Raw genomic sequence first — 23,603 nt, forward strand, 5'->3', positions numbered from 1 at the left:
TTTGCTAAGCATACATGTATAAGAATGTTTATGTTTTAAAAGGTCTATCTACAGACATGCATGCATATACATTAAAGCATAAATGAGATCAAGCTATGCAATGTTTTAAAACTACTTTATTCTCTTAGAAATATGTTTTGGAAAATTTCCTATGTCTCTCTGTATATTCATATACGTAACTTTACATCATTCCTCTTTAAGTTGCTGTCTACACTTACTGAGTTTTACTGTTTTATATGTTAACCATTTGTCTACTGACTTTCAGTTTTTCCCTACTGCAATGTTAGCATGACTATCCTTGTGTATGTAAACTTGGATACATATATAGGAGATATTTCTTCACAGTAGATTCCTAATTGTTGGGTTAAAGATTATCTGTATTTAAAAATTATAATATTTAACTCTCCCACCAGAAGTATATGGGATTACTATTTAACTGCAGTGGTATCATCAATCTTGAAAATACTTTTACTTTTTCATAAAAGTCACAATTGAGCCAATTATCCCTCTACCCACAGGAATATTGGAAACATATTAGCATATTTGTTTAACATTTTGTCCCAAGTCCAGGTAAATTTCAACCTCCTCTATCAATATTTTTTTTTATTTAACTCACAATAATTTATTCCTTCTAGAAATCCAAAGCATTACTATTAACACTTATCTGTTATTGAGCAACTTCTCAAACTACATTCTAATTGCATTGCTGTTCAACGTTGAGACTTTAGAATGACCACTCTATTCTGTTCTAGTTGAGACTACAGACAAGAGTCCACAGCCAGGTCAATCAGTGAGGCAATGAGTTGAATCCAATCAACAAGTTAGCTGCAACATGGTAGTGGGTGCCAAATTTCATGTCTCCAAATCTGGTAACTAAAGTTTCATTGTTGGCAAATCAACCTTATAAAAGGGCTCATGGGTCCATTCTTACTCTTACAGAATAAACCAGGAACTATGTACTACTCAGATCCTTGTTCTGGTCTGGAATTTCTGATGCATGAGCAATTACACTACTGTTCTGAATTCACAGTTGATCTTAGATATTAAATTCTATTATCTTAAGTAAGTAGCTAACAGAGCTACCCAGCATCATGAGTATCATAATGTACATCACTAGCCTGGAAAAAGAAGAAAATTCAGCATTTAATGATAGTTTCTATTGAAAGTGTATCACTTTTGCAGCACTATAGAGTAAAAAAAATCACAAGTCAAACTATTGTAACTTGGGGACCATCTGTATATGAAAAGTTAATATTTTATCATACCCATTTTTAGCATTATTTTTAAACAGATTTTATTTATTCATTTTTAGAGAGAGGGGAAAGTAGGGAGAAAGAGAAAGAGAGAGACATTGATGTGTGACAAAAACATTGTACTCCCAACCAGGGACCTGGCCCACAAGACAGGCATGTGCCCTGACTGGAAATCAAATCAGCAACCTTTCAGTTTGCTGGCTGGCACTCAATCCACTGAGCCACACTGGCCAGGGCACATAATGACTTTTTAAAAAATTGAGATAAAATGACTTTTTAAAAAATTGAGATAAAATTCACATCTATGTGAATTTTAAAGTACACAACTCAGTGGAGGGTTATTTTTTTTTTTCAGTGTAGTTACTACTATTGAATTCCTGACCATTTTTATCATCCCAGTAGGAAACCCCATGCCCATTCAGTATTTACTCCATCCCTTCTCACGTTAGCCCTGGCAATCACTGATCTCTCTCTCTATGGGTTACCTATTTGGACGTTTTACATACATAAATGGAATCACGTAATCTGTGGCATTGTTTTCTGGCTTCCTTCCCTTAGCACAGTGATTCCAAGTTTATACATGTTGTAGCATGTAACAACACTTCATTCTTTTCCATGACTGAATAAAATGCCATTATACATTTGTTTTATCAATTCATCAGTTGATAGACATTTGAATGTTCCCACTTTTTTGCTGTTACAGATGATATCGCTATGACTACTTATGTACAAGTTTTGTTGGGACATATGTCTTTAATTCTCTTGGATATATACCTAGAAGTAGAATTACTGGGTCATACGGTATTTCTATGTTTAACTTTTGAGGAATGACCAAATTATTTTTTATAACGATTACATTTTATATTTTTACCAGCCACTATATGAAAGTTCCAATTTTTCCACATTCTCACCAACAATTGTTATTATTTTTTATTTGTTTATAACCATCCTAGTGGATTTGAGAGGTATTTTATTGTGGTTTGATTTGCATTTCCCTAATGACTAAGGAGATTGGCTAAGGAGATTGGGCATCTTTTTATGTGCTTATTAGCCATCAGCAAATTGTCCTTGGAGAAATGTCTATTCAATGGCCAATGTCTATTGGCCATTCTTTTTTTTTTTTTTAAGGTTTTTATTTATTTATTTTAGAGAGATGAGGAATGGAGGGAGAAAGATGAGGAAGGGAGGGAGAAAGAGAGGGAGTGAAACCTCAATGTATGGTTGCTTCTAGCACACCCCATACTGGGGATATGGCTTGCAACCCAGGCATGTACCCTGACTGGGAATCGAACCGGCGATGCTTTGGTTCGCAGGCCTACACTCAATCCAGAGCTACACCAGCCAGGGCTTTTGGCCATTCTTAAATGAGGTTGTCCTTTGTTATGAGGTGTAAGAGCTCTTTATATATTCTGGATACTAGACTTCTATCAGATGTATTATTTGTAAATATTGTAACCCATTCTGTGAGTTGTCTTTTCACTTCCTTACTACCGCCTTTGGATGCAGAAACATTTTTGAGGAAGTTTGATTTCTCTTGTTGCTCTTGCTTTTGTGGTCATTTAAGACTTATCATTCCAAAGTCACTATATTTCCTTCTAAGGTTTTTATTGCTTTAGTTCTGAAATTTTGACATTTGATACATTTTGAGTTAATTTTTGTATATGGTGTGTCATTGAGGCCCAAGTTCATTGTTCTGCACATGAATGTCCAGTTGTCCCGGCGCCATTTGTTGAAAAGACTATTCATTCTCCCATGAAATGGTCCTGGCTCCCTGGTCAGAAGTCAGTTGAACATAGACAAATGGGATAATTTATGGACTCGCAAGTCTATTTCATCACACTGACTTTTTAATTTAACTTTATAAAGAAACCATTTTTAGAATTATTTTATTCAGCCTTTTATCTCTCAAACTCCCAAAATTATTTATCATTTATTCAGTTGATTGAAATGAGCCAGAATCAAAATGCTGTAGAAAAAATTTACTAAAAAGCAAAAGAATGGTTTTATAGCAATATTATGACATGTTACAGTATGTTACAGTTATGTACTTTGTTATTAGAATTATTTCTAAAAGCATAAATTTATGAGACATTAAGGATTCCATTTCAATATATCTTAAAAGAAAACTATAATAACTAAAATATTAGACACTATATAGCATAATATAAAATATGAATGATACATGAAATAAGGATTTTTAGTATTTAACTCTTTCACAAACTTATGTACAATAGGAATAAAATAATACAGTTGTGCATTTAATGTTCTCTGCCCTCCCAAACACTATTCTGTTCTATTATATTCTTTTATACAGTGAACATTTCTTTGAGACATCATATATGTACAAAAAAATTAGGAAACCACAGCTTGGCTGACACTGAGGTGAAAAGACCCATAGCAAAAAATAAATAGATTTTTCTTTTCTCAATATTCAAGCCACTCCCTTCCAAGCATTAACTATCATGTGCGAAGTTTTGGATATGTTTTCTAAACTATGGACTACTTTAAAAGGATGTTTTCCAGTTTTCTCACTAGAAGCATCAATGCATTTTGGGCATCATTTTCACACTCCTCATATTTATTTTAAGGCCTTTTATTATAAAACAATCAGAAGGTGACTAGGCATATTCCATACCCCCCCAATCTTCTTATGTACAAACATAAAAAGGCATTATATTTGAGGCATTATATGCTTCAAATAATTAAAACATACAGCACATGCTTGGATACCAATGCTTTGAAGAGATGTCTTGCAGTTTTGATCACCCCGAGTTTCTCATTAAGAGGTTCGACACATGACCTGATGGAAATCTGTTCACTTCCGGTTCATTTGAAAGTGAACCTTAAAGGAAATGAGTGTAACGATCTATCACGGCGATTGAAAACTCAGAATGAATCAAATAAAAAAGGATACTAACTATGAAAACATTTTATCCTTTCACCATGCTTGTAAGGATTTGTCTTCTGCTTCCCCTGCCTAAGCAGTCATAGAAGAAGAACGTTAACCCTTTAGGCGCTCCCAGACTCTGCAGTTCTGCCATTCCCCAGTAGGGGCCGCTGTTGCATTAAAGGGTGCACCAGCTGCAGCGGTTCTCTACTGGGCCTGTATTCCTTCTTCATTTTCAAGATACATTTTTAAAGTCATATACGTATGAATATTATTTCCCTAAACTCTAAGATATTGAGAGTTGAAGAAAAACAGAATTCTTGAAGGATGGTTCTTTTACCCACTATCTTCAGAGATATTTCACTGTATGTGACATTCTGGGAGGCTGGTATCAAAGTCCCAAAGTACGAAATGCATCTCGTAAATCGTCAACTTCATACAGGGGCTGTAGCGAAGGAGAGAAATGAACTCAGTGGATGGCTTTGTAACATTTTGGGAGAAAGTAAATTGGGAGGGAGGAGGAAGAGGAGACAGGAAGAGGAGAGTCTAATAGATCAGACATGTGAACGAGGAAAGAGGGGAAGAGAAAGGGGTCTTAGCAGAGGGTTCTGAACTCTGAAGAGCAGACTCAATTGTAGGAGAAATGACAACGAGAAAGTAAGGTTTTCATCGGAGGAAAACCAAGGAGTGATAAATGCGTGAAACACACCCGTGAAAGGCACACCCAGGTACTGCAGAGGTAAGAAATGTGAGTAGCTCCAGGCGAAGATGACTCAGAGGAAGAAAACGGGAAGCAAAGGACGCCCTTACCAAGAGGATGCGTCGCAGCTGTCTGGATAGACGAACTGAGTTTTCGTGCAGCCCCTCCCAGGCTCGGAAAGTTTTTTCACGATTTTCCACGAAAGTATTCCAGCAATAAAAATAATCTTTAAAAGAGAAGGGAAGCAACAGAATATAGCTCAAATATCAAATCAAGAGGAAAGAAGAATCCCCAGCCCCTTTTAAATTCTCGTTTCCCCCAAAGCCTATGTCCAAGTCATGAATTCTTTTCCTCCAATTCTAGTTGACTTTTTTTTTTTTTATGAGTTTATTTGAGCCTGAACTGACAACCACCAAGAACCAGGATCTCAAATGCCTCTAGCTGATAATTTTTGGCTCCAATGGTCAACTAGATTCCTGGTACAATTTTGCCCCCTGTATGTACCCCCTGAATCTTCTCAGTCTGAACTGCAATCCTGAATGACAGCTGCCTCCCTGAGCTGGAACAGCAAGCAAGGTCTCCCTCCTACCTTTGAAGGTCATAATGGCGATTTGGACGCCCGCCCGGTGCAGCCGCCGTAGCCCCTCGGGCTCAGCCTTGCGGTCCTCGCAAAAGTAGAGGCGCGCGGTGAAGATTCTCAGACTGAGGTTGGGGTTCCCTTTCAGAAAGTCAGCCACGTGCCGGGCACAGTCGTAGCAGGGACTCCAGGAGGTGAACCAGGTGACCCGGTAGCACCGGCCGGGGTCCAGGTCCCAGTCGGAGATGTAGCGCAGGAAGAGCAGTTCCACGTGGCAACCCGACTGGGGAGAGAGCAGAGGACTAGGTTCCCGTTTACTGGCCTGTACTGTGGTGCCCGTCGCTTTGCCGTCATTAATTCATCTCCCTTCCACAGTGATCTTTTGGGGGCAGCTACAGTTCTGTCCTTGGGTTACTGAAAGGTTAAGCAACTGCCCCCAAAGGCACAGTGGTGAGCCCAAACCCTCCGCATCTTTGGCCCCGCAGAGTGGAGAAAGGCTGTGAGTTTTCTGTGGCGTGAGGAGGACCAAATGAGTTGCGGTGGGATGGAGAAGCATGGAACTATCTTAGTAGAGATTTCATATGTGTTTGTGAAGTTACCGTAGTTTTTGTGCCTTTGAGGAGGAGGAAAATGGCTTGGAAGTGCCTAGTGATGTAACATCGTGGGAATACACAGCACTACTAGGTGGAAAGCTTATGGTTGGGAGGGCTGGAAAAGGTAAAATAGATTATGGTGAGGCAGACCAGTGTTGTAAAGGCAATTAAATAATCTGTTTGCTCGCTGTATGATCCCTGTGACTGTAATAATAACCACAATAGTGAGATATATATAGGAAGTCCATTTAGTGTTGCAGACAAAACCCAGAATCTGAAAACCCGTGGTCTCATCGCCCCTCATGCGACTTAAACAGGTGCTGGGTAACCTGTTTACCCAACAGTTGGATCTTCTAATCTTATCGGTAAAGTGGGCTGGGGTGGAGTTAGGAGGATCACATGAGAGGGCAGTAAAGGGTTGGTACCCAATAGGAAAGAGATTAGAATGTAAGATAATCGCAGTGAAATAATTTACATAACACTCAGAAGGCAAAGAGAACTGGATAGTGAAATCAGCACCGAATAACGAGCCAGCTGACGTCATTCCACCCACGGTTCTTCCCTGGGACGCCACCAAGACCAGACGTCTCTGCATGTTGTGAGAGAGGAAATATTCATTGGCAGGCTATGTAAACCCATCTGGATTTTGGTGAAAAAGTTTTTTGGAAATGTAATCCTCTGATCTTCTAGATGCTGAGACATTGATTTAATTAATCAACCAGCTGAAGCTTCCCTGAGTTTTTGGGGGTTCGCCATGCCAAATGCATTCACCGGCCTATGCTCTGTGTGAGCAGGAGGGAGTAGATATCATTTGGAAAACAGAACTGGGCATCATTAATTTTTCCTAAAATTTTCTTCCTTAATTTTCAAAAATTCTAAAGACACAATTTGTTTTTCACATTTAACAAGAGGGTTTTACTTATTTATTTTTAGAGAGAAGGCGAGGGAGGGAGAAAGAAGGAGAGAGAGAAACGCCTATCAGTCGTTCTTGCATACCCTCTTACACACCTCTACCCAGGGACCCAGCCCACAACCCAGGCTGGATTGGGTCTGACTGGGAGTGGAACCAGTTACCTTTCGATTTGCAGGACAACACCCAGTTCACTGAGCCATACCAGTGAGGGCTGTTTTTCACATTTAAAATTTAGCTTAAATGAATTGATAATATCCCCCCAAATCAAAAGGCTCTTACCTTTGAGTTTTTCCTTAATCTCAAAGGCAATTTGGATGCTGGAGAAAGGGGAGGAAAGTTTAGGGGCTGTTATTCTTGGCAATGAAGCAAGGTCTGGCATTAATGTGCCCGGCATGATGGAGAGGACATTAAATGACATCCTTTGGGGCATGTTATATCTGTTATGGTTGCATGGACATGTAAAAAGAAAACATTACAGGAATCTAGTGGGGACAGAAGCAAAGCATTCTAAAAGTAGTACCATTAGCAGGTAGGTGGCTCTAAAAGTACCCACAGTATAGCTTTTAATTGCCTGGGAAGCAAATATTACTTGATACCTTGTTTCGGAGGTGACCGAAGTCCAATGAAAAGGAGGTGGCACTGTCTCGCCGCTTCACCACATAGCACAAGTAGGTCTCGTGACGACCCTTAGCCCAACGGACGTTTTTGAAATGGTAAAGAAACTTCCTCTGCTTCATCAGGAGGCTGTGGGTGAAAGGAGGAAGGAAAGTGCAGGGGTACAGCTCATTCTCTGGCCACTCATGGCTTTCCTACGGCTGTTTTTAAATCTGCAATCACTTGGGCCAAACCAGACAAGATGCTCTTGCTTCCTTTGCTGGAAGCCTAAGACCTACTGCGCTTGGAATCCATTAGAAACTTCTCATGCTATGTAAGACCAGTGGCAAGATAGCAGGAACTCAAAGCCACACAAGCTCACAGGACAGTCCTCTCCCACAGTTCCCTTGTAGGGACAATAACATGGAATGGCAAACTTGTTCCTCAGTCCCGTGATTGTATTTTCAGGCTTCCCTTGCAATCTCTACCTAAATGCTCAATCTGTACTTCTAAGTCAACATGGTCGAAACAGTATTCCTAAACTGCCCTCTGCCCTGACAGTCCTGCTTCTCTTCCTGCACGTTCCATCTCAGGTAACCAGGCTGAAAGCTGGGGATCCTCTTTGATTCTTCTTGCTCTTCCCTCCTTGTATTTGATTAATGATAAAAAATTATTCGTTTGAACCTCCAGATATTTCTTGAATTTGTACCTGCTGTATTCTCTGCATCAGTCCAAGCTCTCATCTTTCACTTTACCTGTTGTCCTGGCCTCTTAACTGGTCTCTCTGCCTCCAAGTCCCTCCAAAATAACATTTTCCATGCCACACCAGAGCGATCTCACCAAACCCCCAAGTGTGGCCCTGTCATTCCATGCCGAAAAACCCCTAAGGATTCTGTTTGGCTCACAGGATAAACTCCAAACTCTTTAATGTGTTATTAGGCCAGTGTTTACACTGGACATCAATCTACAGTTCTAGCTTCCTTTCCTGGCACTTTCTCCCTTCCCCATCACTTCAGGCCCCTCTGGCAGCTGGGTCCCCTGGCACTTGTCTCCTTTCCTCTTTTTGTGTAGATATCTTGCTGCTGGAGCGTCCTCTGACTAAGAGCTTCCCTACATTTTTCTATCAGGCAAAACCCACACATTCCTTCAAAGCCCAATCACAGTGACAGTTTCGACTGTTCTACAAAGACCTTTCTCACCACCACTATCCCAAAATTACCTGGCAAAAATCGACCGATAGCAACGAAAAACCCTTCTATAGTTTCCCATTGTTCCCCAGCTTATCTCTATCGAAGAACTCCTCCTTTGTTGTCAACCGACTGCTGGTATCTGCCTCCTCAATTAGGCCTTGTGTTTTGAAAGTCACTTTATGAGTAATATATATAGTTAAAAGTATAAGAGCAATACTCAAGTCTTGTCCACTTCAGTAGTACAAACAAGTAGAGAGTTATAAAATTTAAAATATGAAAGAATTTTAAAATTTGGAATATCTGTCAGCGTCTAATGATAATTAGACGTAGAATGTAATGACAATTACTATTATGTTTTTCCTTCTCTCTTTTACAAGCATATATTACATGATTTAGATTATGCTCATTTCTGTACTTTTGTATTCTGCTGCTCTTTTCACTTGGCAATGTAATCTCAATACTACGCTACATTCACACAGAGGGACTGGTCTTTCCTACCTACTAGAACAGCGTCTTGCAGATCATAAGCACTAAATGGAACTTGTGGACATACTCTCTGCTAACTCAAGTTCCTTTGCAGTTGTGAACATAACACAAGCTATACAGCGTGGTCAGTCCCAAAGCACAAATAGTGTCGCTGGTTTTTGTCCCTGTCTTTTCCAGAAATGTATTTACCCAATTTGTGGAAATAATACTGCCACCTAATGGCATTGGACAGAAGTGCAAAGAGTTTGTAAAAATAAACACTTGGTCGGGGATTTGAATACCGTTTGTTGGCAGGAGAATTGAAACTTTTTTTTTCACTTTTTTTTTTACATTAATGTATAATTTACATACTGTACTCATTTGAAACGTGCAGTGAATACAGGCAGATGTAAATACCCCAAACTGCTACCAGAGTCAAGATACAGAATCGTGCCAGGACACCCCGCCCCCAGTTTCTTCATCCATCTTTTCAGCCACTTCCTCCCTTTCCCCCAGGCGACCACTAATCTGCTTTCTGTTACTATAAATTACACTTTGTTTTCCAGAACTTCATATAAATCGGACGTGATCTCTCCCTTTGTGTCTCACTTCTTTCACTTAGTACAATGGCTTTGGGATTTATTCCTGACGTTGCATGTGCCAGTAGTTTGTCTCTTCTGCTGGACAGTACATTCCACTGCAGGGATGTAGCACGTTTTGTTGAGTCGTGCACTTGTTGATGGGCTTTTGGATTGCTTCCGCTTTGGGGCTAGTGTGATAACGCTTCTGCGAACTTTCATTTACCAGTCTGTGTGTGGGCATATGTTCAGAATAATTATTTTGATGATGGGATACACGAGATAGACCCTGAACTTAAAAGTGAAGTACCCAAATGTCAACCTGATTAAGTAGGTAAACAAGAACAAGAGGTTTTTTATAGCTGTCACAATTTCAATGTCCCAATTTGCACACGCGCAGCTTATTGGAATACGCTTTAAAACCTGAGGCAGAGAACTAAATTTATCACCACTATACCCATTATGCAGGCCAAACAATAGAAAATTAGTCAATTATATTATTTTAGAATTAGAAATGCACAGGAATCTAAAATGGATGCTAATGAAAATCTGATAGTAACTGGCTTTATTTTAAAATAAAAGTAACTTGTTAGGATGATCACCGTGGCACTACCATCATCACCATTACTATTGTTACATACTTAGCATATAATAACCCATAGCATAGATAAGTTGAGTACATAAGTGCTTAATATGTACTGAAGAAGAGTGCTTAATAAATACTGAAAGGAAAAAAAAATTCTCTCTTTTGGGCCCAATCAGTTTAAAATAGAGTAAGCATCATCCCATACCAGTGAATTCCTTTTACACTGAACCCACCCTTCTGGGCTGTATGAATGAGAAGGCCGGGGCGGGGGCACCCTTCTGGGGTGTCAGGTAATGACAACCAGGTCAAGCGCTAAAGGCAGACTGGCAGGGACCAGACCTGCCACCCTGACGAGGACCGAGTGTTCTAAAAGTTACAGAAAATGACGTGAAGTAGGTAAAGGAATTCAGATGGACTTTTACTTCCCATTCCACATGAAAATGCAGTCATTGACTGTCTCTGCCAGAAGCTCCCTGTCACAATGAAGTGAATTGCATGACTGTGACCTGTTAGCCTTCTCGATCCATCGGCCAGCTCCCTTCAGCTGTAGCAAGCTGCCTGTTTCCAGTTACCCCATTCTTCTCTTGGTTTCTCTTCTGAGCACACAGGACTTTGCAGAGGCAGTTTTTAGGCCTGCAGGTTGACAGCTGTTTGAACAGCTGTGCTCCCCGAGGCAGAACACTGGCTGCATCCCCAGCAATGCAAACCTGAGACAACTGGGTGGAACATGATCACGCCTGAGTCATCCTCTCCTGCTGTACCATCATCACTAACGTGCTCGGCAGGTACTCTTTTCCTTAATGATAATTGTGTGTTTCCCTCTCCCTCCTGTTGATTCGCATCTTTCCTCCTTTTGTGTTTGTCTTTCTCTGAATTTGAGCTCCTGATTTTACCCCTGTTTTGCATTTCATTATACACAAATATCTCCACTGAGCCCTTTACCTCTGACTTATACCTCAGATTAGTTTTCAAAACTTCATTGAAACTGAGCAGACACTCAACATTTTTCCCCTCAAGAAATTTTTCTAAAGAACACTTACTCTACCATTAAAAGCCTTAACTCTGTTGTGTAAATTCTTTGTAAAAGAAGTAAATTGAGATTATTCTGATACATTTGGAGGAATAAATAAAAGAAGTAGAATAAGTTCTGTGATAGTGACTCAACTGACAGAAATTACATGTGAAGACACGCAATTATACACATTTAAGAAGTTCAGCCATGAACACAAAGAATACACATTTAAGAAGTTCAGCCATGTCTAAAGAAATTAAAAGGCTAAAGAGTAAAAACACGCCCTGGCTGGTGTAGGTCCGTGGATTGAGCATGGGCCTGTGAACCAAAGGGTCGCTGGTTCGATTCCCAGTCAGGGCACATGCCTGGGTTGCAGGCCAGGTCACCAGTAGAGGACACATGAGAGGCAACCACACACTGATGTTTCTCTCCCTCTCTTTCTCCTTCCCTTCCCCTCTCTCTAAAAATAAGCAAATAAAATATTTTAAAAAAAAGAGTAAAAACACCATGAGCTGCCTCACAATTGGACCTACAACATTAAATAATTTGCTTGACTAAATTTTTCTCCTTATAACAGACACAGTCATAGTGATTTTCAAGCTATTAATTTTGGTTTGCAAGCTGGTGCTCATTCCACTGAGCCACACCAGCCAGGGCTCTGCAATCTATTAAGTTTGAGCATTGGCATTTAAAAAGTAATTTCCTCCGTATGTAACTAAATTATTCAGTAGAATCTCCCTAGGAAAGTTTACCTTCAAGTGGTTTTTATGGTTGAATATTTACAAAATTATTATTACAATGACCACTACTGTTTTTAGTACAAGAATTGCTTTTTATTTTTTCATGATTTGAGTCTCTGAACATTTGCTGTGTTGACATTATTACCACAGATAGTTACTACAGTAGAAATCTCAGGACAGATCAATACATAGTCATAAAAGTTCTTTCAAATACGAAAGAAAGAAACTTAGGCAGACAACAGGTAAGATCTGAACAGAGGATGAGACAGATCCAGAGACATAAATCTGCATATTGACCAAGCAGATCTTGTGAATCAGATAGTGATAGGAGAGAAAGGGATAGATACCAATCTCATCACTCAGATTTGCTGGGAGAGTGAAGCCAAAGCAGCCACCCATGAGGAGACTGTCTTTTTACCTGTCCATAGTGGGTTCCAGCGTGTCTTTGTTGGCTCCCCAAAAATCTGAGGCCAGGAAGAGCTTGCTCAAGCACAGCTGCTGCACTGACTGACAATGCATTGGCCCAGTACATTTAAATTTGAGCTTACCCTTTTGGGCTCCTCCCCCCACAGCATCATCACCACCCCGTCCCCCAAAGGCCTTCCTCCTGTTTGGGCTCAGTGAAGAGGGGTGGGTTGTCATAGGCAGAGTCACATGGGTAAGATGATTTAAAGGCCACTCTGCTTAATGTATAGGCTTCTTTCAGGCTGCCTCTCTGAGACTTCAGTCCATGCTCCACGGGTAACATGGATCAGGAGACAGTAGGATAGACAGTTTGTACATTGCAGTTATGGTCACTTTAAAAGCATGATAATAATAATGCTCATTTAAATAGCATCTTGTGTTCTGTGAGCTGAAAACATCTATTTCCTCATTTAATTAGACAGTATCGCTGAATCCCAAAAGAGACCCATGCTAACAGTTCCTGCTTTGTGGCTGAGCAAGTAAACTCACTCAGTTACATGGGACTTAGGATATAGAAATTTTGCCTCCCAAACCACAATTTTTTTTTCTGATTATATTATAAGAATTGCCAGAAGACTGGATAACTACACCAAAGAGTAATTTTTGCATAAGCCATCTTTCCATGAAAGCCATATATTAATTTGAAGTCAGAAGCAGAAGCATCCCAGACAATTAAAAAAAGTTTATAGCATCAGGCAGAATCAGGATCTAAATGACTACATTGAACTTGGAAAATAGGTTGGGCTTTTCAAATAAGAGGCCTTAGGTTCTTGCCCTTATTCAAAGTGGTTTGTTACAGATTTTGCTTTGCCCTCCTACTTCAGTCCATAGGCATTTTATTTACTCATTCAACAGAAACTTAACACCTACTACATGATGGAATTGTGTCCACTGTCCTCTTTCCCAACATGTAACCTGCTCCTCTTGCCACCTTCTCTCCCCCAATGGCATTGTCATTCTTCCTATTGCTCAGACCAACTTGGCCGTCTTCCTTGACTGCTCTCTTCCTTTTACATCCCTTGCCCAATCCATTAGCAAATCCTGTTAACTCTGCTTACAAAGTAAATTCCAGAACTGGACCACTTTTCACCACCTCCAGGTCCAAGCAACTTGAATTAGCGCAGTTAGCCTCCCCTCTGCACTCCGCTTCCACGCTTTTCTGGTTGCAGTCTGCTCTCCACACGGCGTATGTCAGGCACACTCAATAAATGGCATATGCAGGATGTAACTTTTCTGCCATGTAACAAATTTAGACAGTTGGCCTAGCTAGTAATTAAATCTAAATCTAATGGAAACATGGACTTTGAGCTCTTCATTTTGTCAAAAGAGTACCTGTTGGCCACCTTTTTAGCTGGAATGTTTTCTCCTTCTTTCAGTTCGATGATGAGTTTGTGAGCCAGGCAGCATGGGAGAGAATGTAGAAAGGTACCTATTGAGGCAATTTCTCAAACTGGTTTCTGAAGCAGAATTTATCTGTGGATACTTATTTATGCCATTTTATGAAGTAGAGTTGATAGGGTGTTGGGAAAAGCTAAACAACATGAAATACTCTGCATACATTCTTGTATAGTATCTCCTTGTTTTTTTAAATCTTACCTTTTAGTGTATGACAACATAAAGAAGGTTCTCTCCAATTCAGTTTGAAAATGAAGATTCTGGAAAGCAAAAAATTCTGTTGCCTTTATTTTGATGTTCTGCTCCCTTAGGAGCAATTCAAAAAGTGCTTTTTAAAAGTAATTTATGAGCACCACTTTGTTTTTCTTTGTTAAAGAACTCTTTACTAACTGAACTGTGTTTTTAAAAAAGATTTTATTTATTTTTAGAGGGGAAGGGAAGGAGAGAGGGAGAGAAACATCAATGTATGGTTGCCTCTCGTGCGTCCCCTTCTGGGAACTGGCCTGCAACCCAGGCATGTGCCCTGACTGGGAATCGAACCACAGTTGTTTGGTTTACAGGCCCGCGCTCAATCCACTGAGCTACACCAGCCAAGGCTGAATTATGTTTTTTTCATGGATCAAAATTTTTTTGTATTGTCTCCTTATCGATGTCACCCAGTTTTAATAAAAGACTCTTTTGAAGTTTGGGTTCCCCTGCCTACTGAGGGAGAGCTCTTCCCTGAGCTCGCTCTCTCCAGTGCCATTAGCCAGCCTTATGGTGTTTGTTCATTTTATTTGAGAACGATTTACAGAGCACCTGTTATGTGTCAGCTGTGGTGCTGGGCACTGGGGCTATGGTGGGAAACAAAGTTTCTACCCTGCGAACCTTGGGTCTTCTTCTTAGAGCTCACTGTCAGCCCCCAGTGGTCCAAGCAGACTAGAGGCTGGTGGGATTACTGGGTTTCGTCACTGCTTCCAGCTCTCCTGTTGGGAGGGTACTAACAAGATAGTGGCACTAGCATCATCCTCCTTGTCCTTTTGAGCTCCCAGGGCTTGAGTGCGCTGGCTCAAGTGCACTGTCCTCAGCAGCCTGTGATCCCTTAGGCTTGTGAACCTGAGCTTCTTCTATGGGAGTTCCATTTCTCAGGGCTCCTATCTGGGTCTGAGCCAGGGTCTGCACAGATAAAACCATTTTTGTTCTCTGTCCTGCCACTCTTATGGTTCCACTTCCATGGTCCTGAGTAAGATTTCAGTTCTCAAGACCAGCGTGGAAGTGCTTGCTGTGTTGGCATTCTCACACTCTAGATAATCAACCCCTCACAGGAAGAGGTGGGAGGATTTTGCTCAGGATTGGTACTCTGGTTAGCAGAGCAGTTCCTATCATAATGTGCTTGCCTCCCATCTTGTGACTTATTACTTTCCCCTTCTGTGCTATTACCTAGCTTGGTTCTACCCAAGAAGGGGGTTTAGAACATAGGATGAGTATGAGCACCACCCTGGAAAACTGAAATTCATTCATTTATTGTTTATTGAAGGTCTACTATGAAGAAGCATAAGGCTAAGCTTTGAAGGGGAGCAATGATGTACATTATAGTTCTTCAAGGAATTTATAATTTTGTTAAAAGCTTTAAAAATAGACAATACTGTCCTGGCTGGTGTGGCTCAGTGGATTGAGTGCTGGCCTGTGAACCAAAAGGTTCGATTCCCAGTCAGGGCACATGCCTGGGTTGTGGGCCAGGTTCCTGGTTGGAGGCACGTTAGAGGCAGCCAACCGATGTATCTCTTGCACAATGATGTTTTCCTCCCTCTCCTTCTCCTTCCCTTCTTCAATCTCTGAAAATAAACAGAATCTTTTAAAAAAGACAATACTTAAATGACATATGAAATAATTAAATGTTAATAAAAGAGAAACCTGAAAATTACAGAATCATAGCATCTCAGAGTAGAAGGAACCTTAGTATTCATCTAGCTCTAGTCTTCTTTAAATAGGACATACATGTCTGGAGAGAGGCCCAAACCAAAGTGCATAGCAATAGACCAGGGAGAGGTGAGAACCAGGATACTTGTATACTCCCCTAGAACATAAAAGTTGTGTGAACATTAAAAACCAATATTTTTTATTTAAAAAATATTTAGAGTAGCCCTGGCCAGGTAGCTCAGTTGGTTAGAGCGCTGTCCTGATGCGCCCAAGTTGCAGATTGGATCCCCAATTAGGCTACATACAAGAATCAACCAATGAATGCATAAATAAGTGGAAAAACAAATCACTGTTTCTCTCTCTCTCCCCTTTTTGCTCTCCAATATCAATAAAAAGTAATTTTAAACATAAAATATTTAGAATAGAAGAAAATATGCACATTAGTTTTCCTTAAGCTTATAGCCTTTCTCCATTTTCCTCTCCCATGTAAAAGATACAATGCCTCACAACATGAAACATCTCAACAAGTTGAACTCTCCGCTATATGCAGAGTAAGCCCATACCTGGCAGGCCCGCAAGGGTGGTAGCTAATGTTGCACATGTAAATGTTGAAGATGAAACGTGGGTCGCAGCGTGATTTCAGTCTAACATGGGTTGTTTGGGATTATATCCTCAGCTACTCAAGCATATCTTCTTCTTTATTAAAGATTTTATTTATTTTTAGAGAGGGGAAGGGAAGGAGACAGACAGGGAGATAATCATTGATGTGGGGTTGCCACTCACGTGTCCCCCACTGGGGACCTGGTCTGCAATGGAAGCATGTGCTCTGACTGGGAATTGAATCAGGGACCCCTTGGTTCGCAAGCCGGCACTGAATCCACTGAGCCACACCAGCTAAGGCAAGCATTTCTTACTTCACAGTTTGACAGGGCAACATTGGGAGTCTTCGCCAAAGCATCCCAAACAGCTGTCTCCTCCTGTCTGCTGTAATTCCGGTAACAGGACATAAGCACTTAGGGTCATAAGTTCAGAGGAAGAAGAGAATCACTGTTTGATTGAGACCTGGAAAGGTGGACACAATTTTAATAAGTAAAAGTACTGAGTAGAGCGTTCCTGGGGGACAGTCTTTGAAGACAGAGAGACTCGGGCCCTTTAACTTAGGAAACCATGACATGGGGAAAGAATTCTTTCCTCGTTCAGACATTCCCAGGATCTGCTTAGCCGCTGTGTGGGACCGAGAGTGAGGTAACTGGGATGTTTGGGATGTGCTTGCTAACAGTTTTCACCTTTTCTCCAGGTGACGGGAAAAACAGGAGCTAGGGCAGGACTGTCTGGACATGTGTTTTATGTTTTATAGCCATGAGTAGCACAGTCTGGCTTGAGTGATTGGCTCATGAAAACAATGATGATGATAAAATTGAGGTGTTATTCACATTTCACGCGAGCTTCTTAAAGAAAACTTTCTAGCAAAATTGAGAGTTAAGTAGCTTGCATAATGGCTGTAAAAAATGTTATTAAAGAGGTGTGATCTCTCCAGCATAAGAAAATATCTTTATTTCTCTAAAAGCTGGATTCCTTGTTCACCGTCCTTCTTTTAAAGAATGGAAAAGTACATTTTTTAAAATAATTACAATAGCATTTTTCATTCCTAGAGTTAGTGAGATTAAAAAACCCAATTTTGTGGGGTTTCATTCAGCTATTTTTAAAAGTTATTTTTCTCACTAACTGTCCTCTCCCTTTACCAACTTCTCTTGGAAAACCCCAGGACACTCTGGTTAGTTTATTTTTGACAAAAACAACATGACTTGGAAATTGTGCCTCTAGTGGCTGAGGTAAGTCTTGGACACCTGGACCTCACCACTGCTAATCTTTGCCGGGAGCAGCACAGGTGAGGTTTCAGTGTGGCCAGCATGTGAGTCCAGAAGGTCCCCCGGGGCTCCTCCATGGTCTGCATTCCTGCGTCTGAAGGTCGAGGTGCTCAGACAGTGGTTCCCCAAGCACTATTTTTGGACACCAGGTAGATTGTTCAATGTGATACTTTGTTGTTTTTGAAAGAGCCCCCAAAAAGGGGTCTTTGTGGGTAAAAGTGTGATTTTTGGAGTGCTTCAACTTCTGCTTTTCCTTATTTTTGTTTTTCTCAATTCACTGCCAGGCATATTACTTTATTTCTCTGGGGTATGAAGAAGTTGAGGGACAGGCCTTTAAACCTATACAGGAATTACTCACTGAACTTCTGCTATGCAGCTGCTAGGGCTTATTGAGGTTGAGAGAGCAGCTAAGCAAGCATTCATCAAAAGCCTAGGGATGAGGAAGGACTAAAAAAGAACGTTATTTTTGATTGGAAAATTAACTAAAGAAGCTTCATTGATCATGCACATACAAGATATAGTAGAGGGTGGTGGGAAAAGCGCAGTTTTGTAATCAGGCACATAAAGGTTTGAGTTCTATCTCCACCAAAGTGTCTCTGAGTGTGTTGGCTGAGACCTCATGTTTTCTTTTTCCCTTGTGTAAAATCTGAACAAATAATAGTAATGACAGCTAACCTTTATTGTGCACTTACTTAATGCCAGGTTCTGTGCGAAGCATGTTCCATATATTATCTCATTGAAGCCCAACAGGTACGGATTATGATCCTAATTTTCAGGCACTGAGGTTTAGAGAGTTGAAACAACTATTTTGCAGAACTGTTGACAGTAATGCAAACAAGTGGCTCTACATGTTGCTTAGTGCATGGAAGGGAATCTATAAAGAACAACTATTGTATAAAATATTATGTTAACAGCCCTAGCCAGGTGGCCAAAAGGTTGAGGGATGGATTCTCAGTCAGGGCACATACCTAGGTTGTGGGTTCAATCCCTGGGCTGGGTGCAAATGGAAGGCAATGAATTGTCTCTCACATTGATGTTTCTTTCTCTCTCTCCCTCTCCATCCCTCCCTTTCTCTCTCTCCGAAAATCATATATATATATATGATTTTATATATATATATATACACACACACACAAAGGTAGTAAAGAGAAGATAAAATATAAGTAACAATAGCTAATTTAGAAAACCAGATATTTCAAAAACATAAATTGTGATCACCAAGCTATCTGTTCCCATGGTTCAAAGTTTTCTGATTAGTAATAAAAGGTAAGTGAGTGGTTTTGAGGTCTCACACAGTATTTCTGCCTAAACAATCCCTAACACACCCCCTGCTGTAGGAAGTCCTGGCATCATATTGGCAAATGCTTCCTCCTCGGTTCTCTTGATAATGATAAACAACTATGCCGCTGGCTTATGTATTTACTATACTACATTTTAATCATTATTTTAGAGTGTCCTTTTTCTACTTATAAAAAAAGTTTGCTGTAAATCGTAGGCCGTATTACGGCAGCAGCCTCATACAGTCTTGTGTTTACTGAGTTTCTTGAGTGCATCATTTTGCTCTTGTGCCTGATTTAATCTCACATGTTTTGTATAGTAACATGATGTGCAGGCTATGAAATCACCAAACAGCCCACTTCTTAGAAGGAATCTCCATGGTTAAGAAGTGCCCGACTACATCAGCAGCTCCAGATTCTGTAGTACGTAATTCAGCGGGGTTTCCTCGGCCCTGATGCCCACATCTCTCCCCCTCCCCCTATCCACCCACACATTGGCTAAAAGTACCATCGGAGGATCTCTTCACTTTGTTGCTAGAGGCGAACCGGAAGAGTCAACCACCTCGGCACAATTAGTCAACAACACCACAAACTCATTTAGTACACCCAGCACTTCGGATAATTTATGCAACATGGCCCTGCCTCCCATACATCCTTGGTTACTTTAGACCTTCATCCCCAGGTTTCTTAAAGGAGGTGTGCCTACCGCATAAGAGAAGTAAAATCAAAGTTCTCCCTACTGAGACCATTGTCTTGGATATGCTCTGCAATTAGTAATGTGTGCCCCATACAGATAATCTTAAAAATCTGGATTATCGCAGACAATAGGCCACATTATGATTCCATTTATATGAAATATCCAGAATAGTAAATCCAGAGAGGCAGACAGCAGATTGATGTTGTTCAGAAACTGGGGGGATGGGGGAATAGAGAGTGATAGGGTTTTTTCTTCCAGGTGATAACGTTTTGGAAGTAAATATAGGTGGTGGTTATACTACCATGTAGGGTCAAAGGTCACTGAATTGTACACTCTAAAATGATTAATTTATATCATGTGAATTTCACTTCAATAGAAAAAAAAGAATTTCTGATTAATCCAGAGACATCAAGGGACTAAACCCTATCTGCCATGCAAAGCTTTCAAGTTCAAGCACACCAGAGGTCGACACCTACAAAAACTAAACCTGGATCTTGCTCTGTTAAAAAAGATTTTGGATGCTGCAAAACATTAAATTTAAATTAGAAAGCTTGAACTGTAATGAAACTAGTATTCATGGTTCGGCCCACCTGCTGCATGGTACTGCCTACTCACTACCAGCCAGGCAGTCAAACAGTCAGGGAAAGCCCTGGCCAGGTGACTCAGTCGTGGGAGCATCATGCCACACACCAAAAGGGGTGTGGGTTCAATTCCCAGTCAGGGCACCTATCTAGGTTTAGTTCTGGGTTTGAGTCCTGGTCAGGGTACATATGGGAGACAACCAATTGATTTTTCTCTCCCTCTATCTCTCTCAAAAAAAAAAAAATCAATAAGAACATATCCTTGGGCAAGGATGGAAAAAAAAAAAAAACCCAAGGAGAAATCAATAGGCTTAAGTAGAAAAAAATGTCTATCGTTTTATTGAATATAAAATTGTATAGGTGCAAAACCTTTGAAAATATGATCTTGTTAATTCTAAGAACCACAGATGTATTGACAGTTTATAGTTGTGAATTACTCACTTAATATCACATAATTAGCAAGTGACACAACAGGACTGGCCCTGAGAGAAACCCCCACTGTTTTATATGAAGATGAACAGGATCACATAAATATACATTTTATTACACCTAAAACAATGTTGATTGGAGATCTAGGAGTTATGTGCATAAATGATGTATTTTTTAATTTCTATGTGGCAAGAAAGAAATTATTCCTGCTCTATTATTAGAACATGTAGTAATTCTTATGAATTGTATTTTAATTATAAATTAAATTAATAATTTATGAATTACTGTACATTGATCAATTACTACCCTATGTCAGATCTTTCAGTCTCAGTTTCTCTAAGATAATAGCAACATAAAAGAGCATATTTGCTTCACTTTATGAAGTTAGAGATTATTTTGTAGCAAAGAAGTTGGTTTCTCTTAACCAAGTAAGCAGCCGTCATTCATGATTTTATGTAAACATTTTTGTAGTAATTTGTTTTCAACACCTATTGATTTTGATGTTAATATTAAATATTTCATAAACTTGTTTGTATCAAAGTAATGACACAAATGAGCTTAACTCCAAAGTCTCATCCATTTTCGAGAACGGGTGGATACAGATGCGGGTGTGATTTTATACAAATGGTAGCAGTGTTTTTCTGTGCAGTTCTAATTTATCTTTTTTGTAACTCCTGGGTTTGACCATTTGGGACAGAACAACATGTTAGTAGACAGTATATAATGATGCAGCTGATACCTCAGCGGCCATCAACCCCTTAAATACAATTCAGATTGTTTTCCATTATAACATTTTCGCACACTTGCTCAAATCTCATCTATTACTTTTCATTAGGGATTCAGGGGAGGAGGTGAATCTCACACAAATTTATGAGATCATTCTGAATTCAATCTTTATAGATCCTTTCATAAATTTAATAAAGTACTCCATAAAGCTACAAAGTATAGATGTATGGCTAAGTAAACATACAAAACAAAGGAAAAGAAAAGAAAAAAACCCCACTAGAGAGAGAAAAAAGATGTAGGACCCCTTGGTAAGGAAAATACTAGAACCTTATTGAAAGTGATTGGACAAATTGAAAAAAAGCCATTATCAACTTTTTTTTTAATTTGAGGGTTTGAAGTGAAGTGAAGCTTGATTTGTCAACAGGAAGATATGGGCTTTGCACCTCTATTTATATGAATCTTGCTTTTTCCAACTTAGGTTCTGCCCAGAAGTTGTCATTTGACTGATGCTTCTGACTTTGCTTGAGTAGCTTTAAAAAAAAAAGAACCTGTGGCCACCTGTTCCTCCACCACAGAGAAACTCAACGAGGCACTTTCGCTGATGTTTGGTGAAAATACTAAAAGATACAAGGATTTCGTTTTTTAAAGGAGATTTCAATTTATTTTTAGAGGAAGGGGAAGGCAGGGAGAAAGAAAAGGGAGAGAAACATCCATTGGTTGCCTCTTGTACACCCTCAGCCAGGGGTGCCTACAACCCAGGCATGTGCCCTGACTGGGAATTGAGCCAGCGATGTTCTGGTTTGAGAGAGACTGCCCAATCCCCTGGGCCACACCAGTCAGGGCGAGGACTTCAGTTTTCATGGGCATGTTGTATTTTCAACCAAGTCTTCGCCTCCCTGGGTTTACAGAACTGTAAGGTCAATCCTGCCTCTCTTCCACTGTGCTTCTGATACCCTCCCATCCTACCCTGTAAGGTTCCAGATCTCTTGGGATCGCTTCCCCATACTTTCCAAATTCCCTTCTTCCACGTGGGTTTGTGAATTCCCATCTTCTAGCTTCCTGGTTCGCCTGCCCTGATATCGACCTGTCATTTCTCTTCCATCTCCTTATCCCTCTTGTCTGGTGTGCTGGTAGCTTCTTTTCTGTTTCTCCTCAGATTTCTTTCTTCACTGTGTCATAGCTGCTTCAGTACAAAAGGAAAGGGGGAAGCTTAGACGTTACAAGTTGCTTGCACCTTCTGACCAGGTGTAAAGTATTGGTTAAACAATCAACTTCTGCCACAGCACTCTGAAGCAGAGGAGGGCGGAGCTTGTGGCTAGGAATATATACTGCTTGATGTTATCAAAAGTAAGGCCCAGAAGTGAGGAGACCAGCTGGGGTTTGCACCTTCCACCTGCAAGTCAAAACAATACTCAGAGAAAGTGCATGGAACTATATTTAGAAAGCACAGTGCACACTTACATTTCCAGAACTTGTTCATTCAAGGAGAAGAGTTTTATTCAATCATGAGTGTGAAATATGGAAAAAGCAAGGCTCAGAGCCGGATCAGCTCAATTTGGGAAGGGAAGGGTACACCTTATGAGTGGGCAGATAGGCCTGCTATCTCATCAAGGTGCCCGGAAGGCATTTGATCCCTGAAAAGGCCTAACTTTTAACCAGATCTTTTCATTTCAAATGAAAGATTCATAGCTTTGATTCAAGTAATCCCTTCTCATCAAAATATAAGGTTCTTGCTTCAGATGTTGTTATTTGCATTCACCAGGAAAGGCATAGTATTAATAACTTAAAGAGTAAAAGGTTTTCAAATCTTTTCATGTTTTTGTGGCAGGAACAAGGAAAGAAAACTAGAACATCAGGGACCTGAAGTGGGTCAAGGGTAAAAAAAAAAAAAAAATGAAATGGAGGTGAACAGAATTCTGCCAATGGGGAGGAGAAATACAGAGGGAAAGAACTAGGACCAAAACAGCCCCTTAAACCTTAACCTCAGGGTAAAGCTGTAAGGGAAAATAGGACTTCATAAGGATGAGGAAAGAAAGGCTGGGAGGTGAGTTAGAAATGTTGGTTTACATGTCAAGAAGAGTAAAACAGGTAGAGAACATAAGGACACTGAGAAATGGCAAAATACAGGGATTTGATCATGCAAAAGAGAAGTGAAAATAAACATGAAACTTCACCTTG

General features: G+C 40.2%; 2 protein-coding genes across 3 annotated transcripts in view; one reads left to right on the forward strand and one right to left on the reverse strand.

Annotated features, from left to right (window-relative positions):
- RIMKLB (ribosomal modification protein rimK like family member B) overlaps positions 1–23,603 on the forward strand; it is a 130,643-nt gene that overhangs the window by 10,197 nt on the left and 96,843 nt on the right. The gene's annotated exons all lie outside the window — the stretch shown is intronic.
- Positions 3,441–12,582, reverse strand: AICDA (activation induced cytidine deaminase). The gene is made up of 5 exons (XM_037167806.2): positions 12,507–12,582; positions 7,520–7,667; positions 5,430–5,700; positions 4,951–5,066; positions 3,441–4,585 (listed from the first exon to the last, which is right to left on the reverse strand). The coding sequence occupies exons 1-5, from the start codon at positions 12,512–12,514 to the stop codon at positions 4,532–4,534; spliced, it is 597 nt and encodes a 198-aa protein (XP_037023701.1). The 5' UTR covers positions 12,515–12,582; the 3' UTR covers positions 3,441–4,531.

Source organism: Artibeus jamaicensis, unplaced genomic scaffold (assembly GCF_021234435.1).
Source record: "Artibeus jamaicensis isolate MK-2021 breed Jamaican fruit bat unplaced genomic scaffold, CSHL_Jam_final contig_233, whole genome shotgun sequence".
In the NCBI taxonomy this organism is placed as follows: domain Eukaryota; kingdom Metazoa; phylum Chordata; class Mammalia; order Chiroptera; family Phyllostomidae; genus Artibeus; species Artibeus jamaicensis.

Bases quoted from the DNA above. Each gene is read 5' to 3' on its own strand.
- AICDA (XM_037167806.2), bottom strand. The intron at 5,701-7,519 runs GTATCAAGTAAT...CTCTCTCCCCAG, and splicing joins TCGGTCACCTCCGAAACAAG to TCGGGTTGCCACGTGGAACT. The intron at 4,586-4,950 runs GTAAGGGCGTCC...CCTTCGCTACAG, and splicing joins AGCTGCGACGCATCCTCTTG to CCCCTGTATGAAGTTGACGA.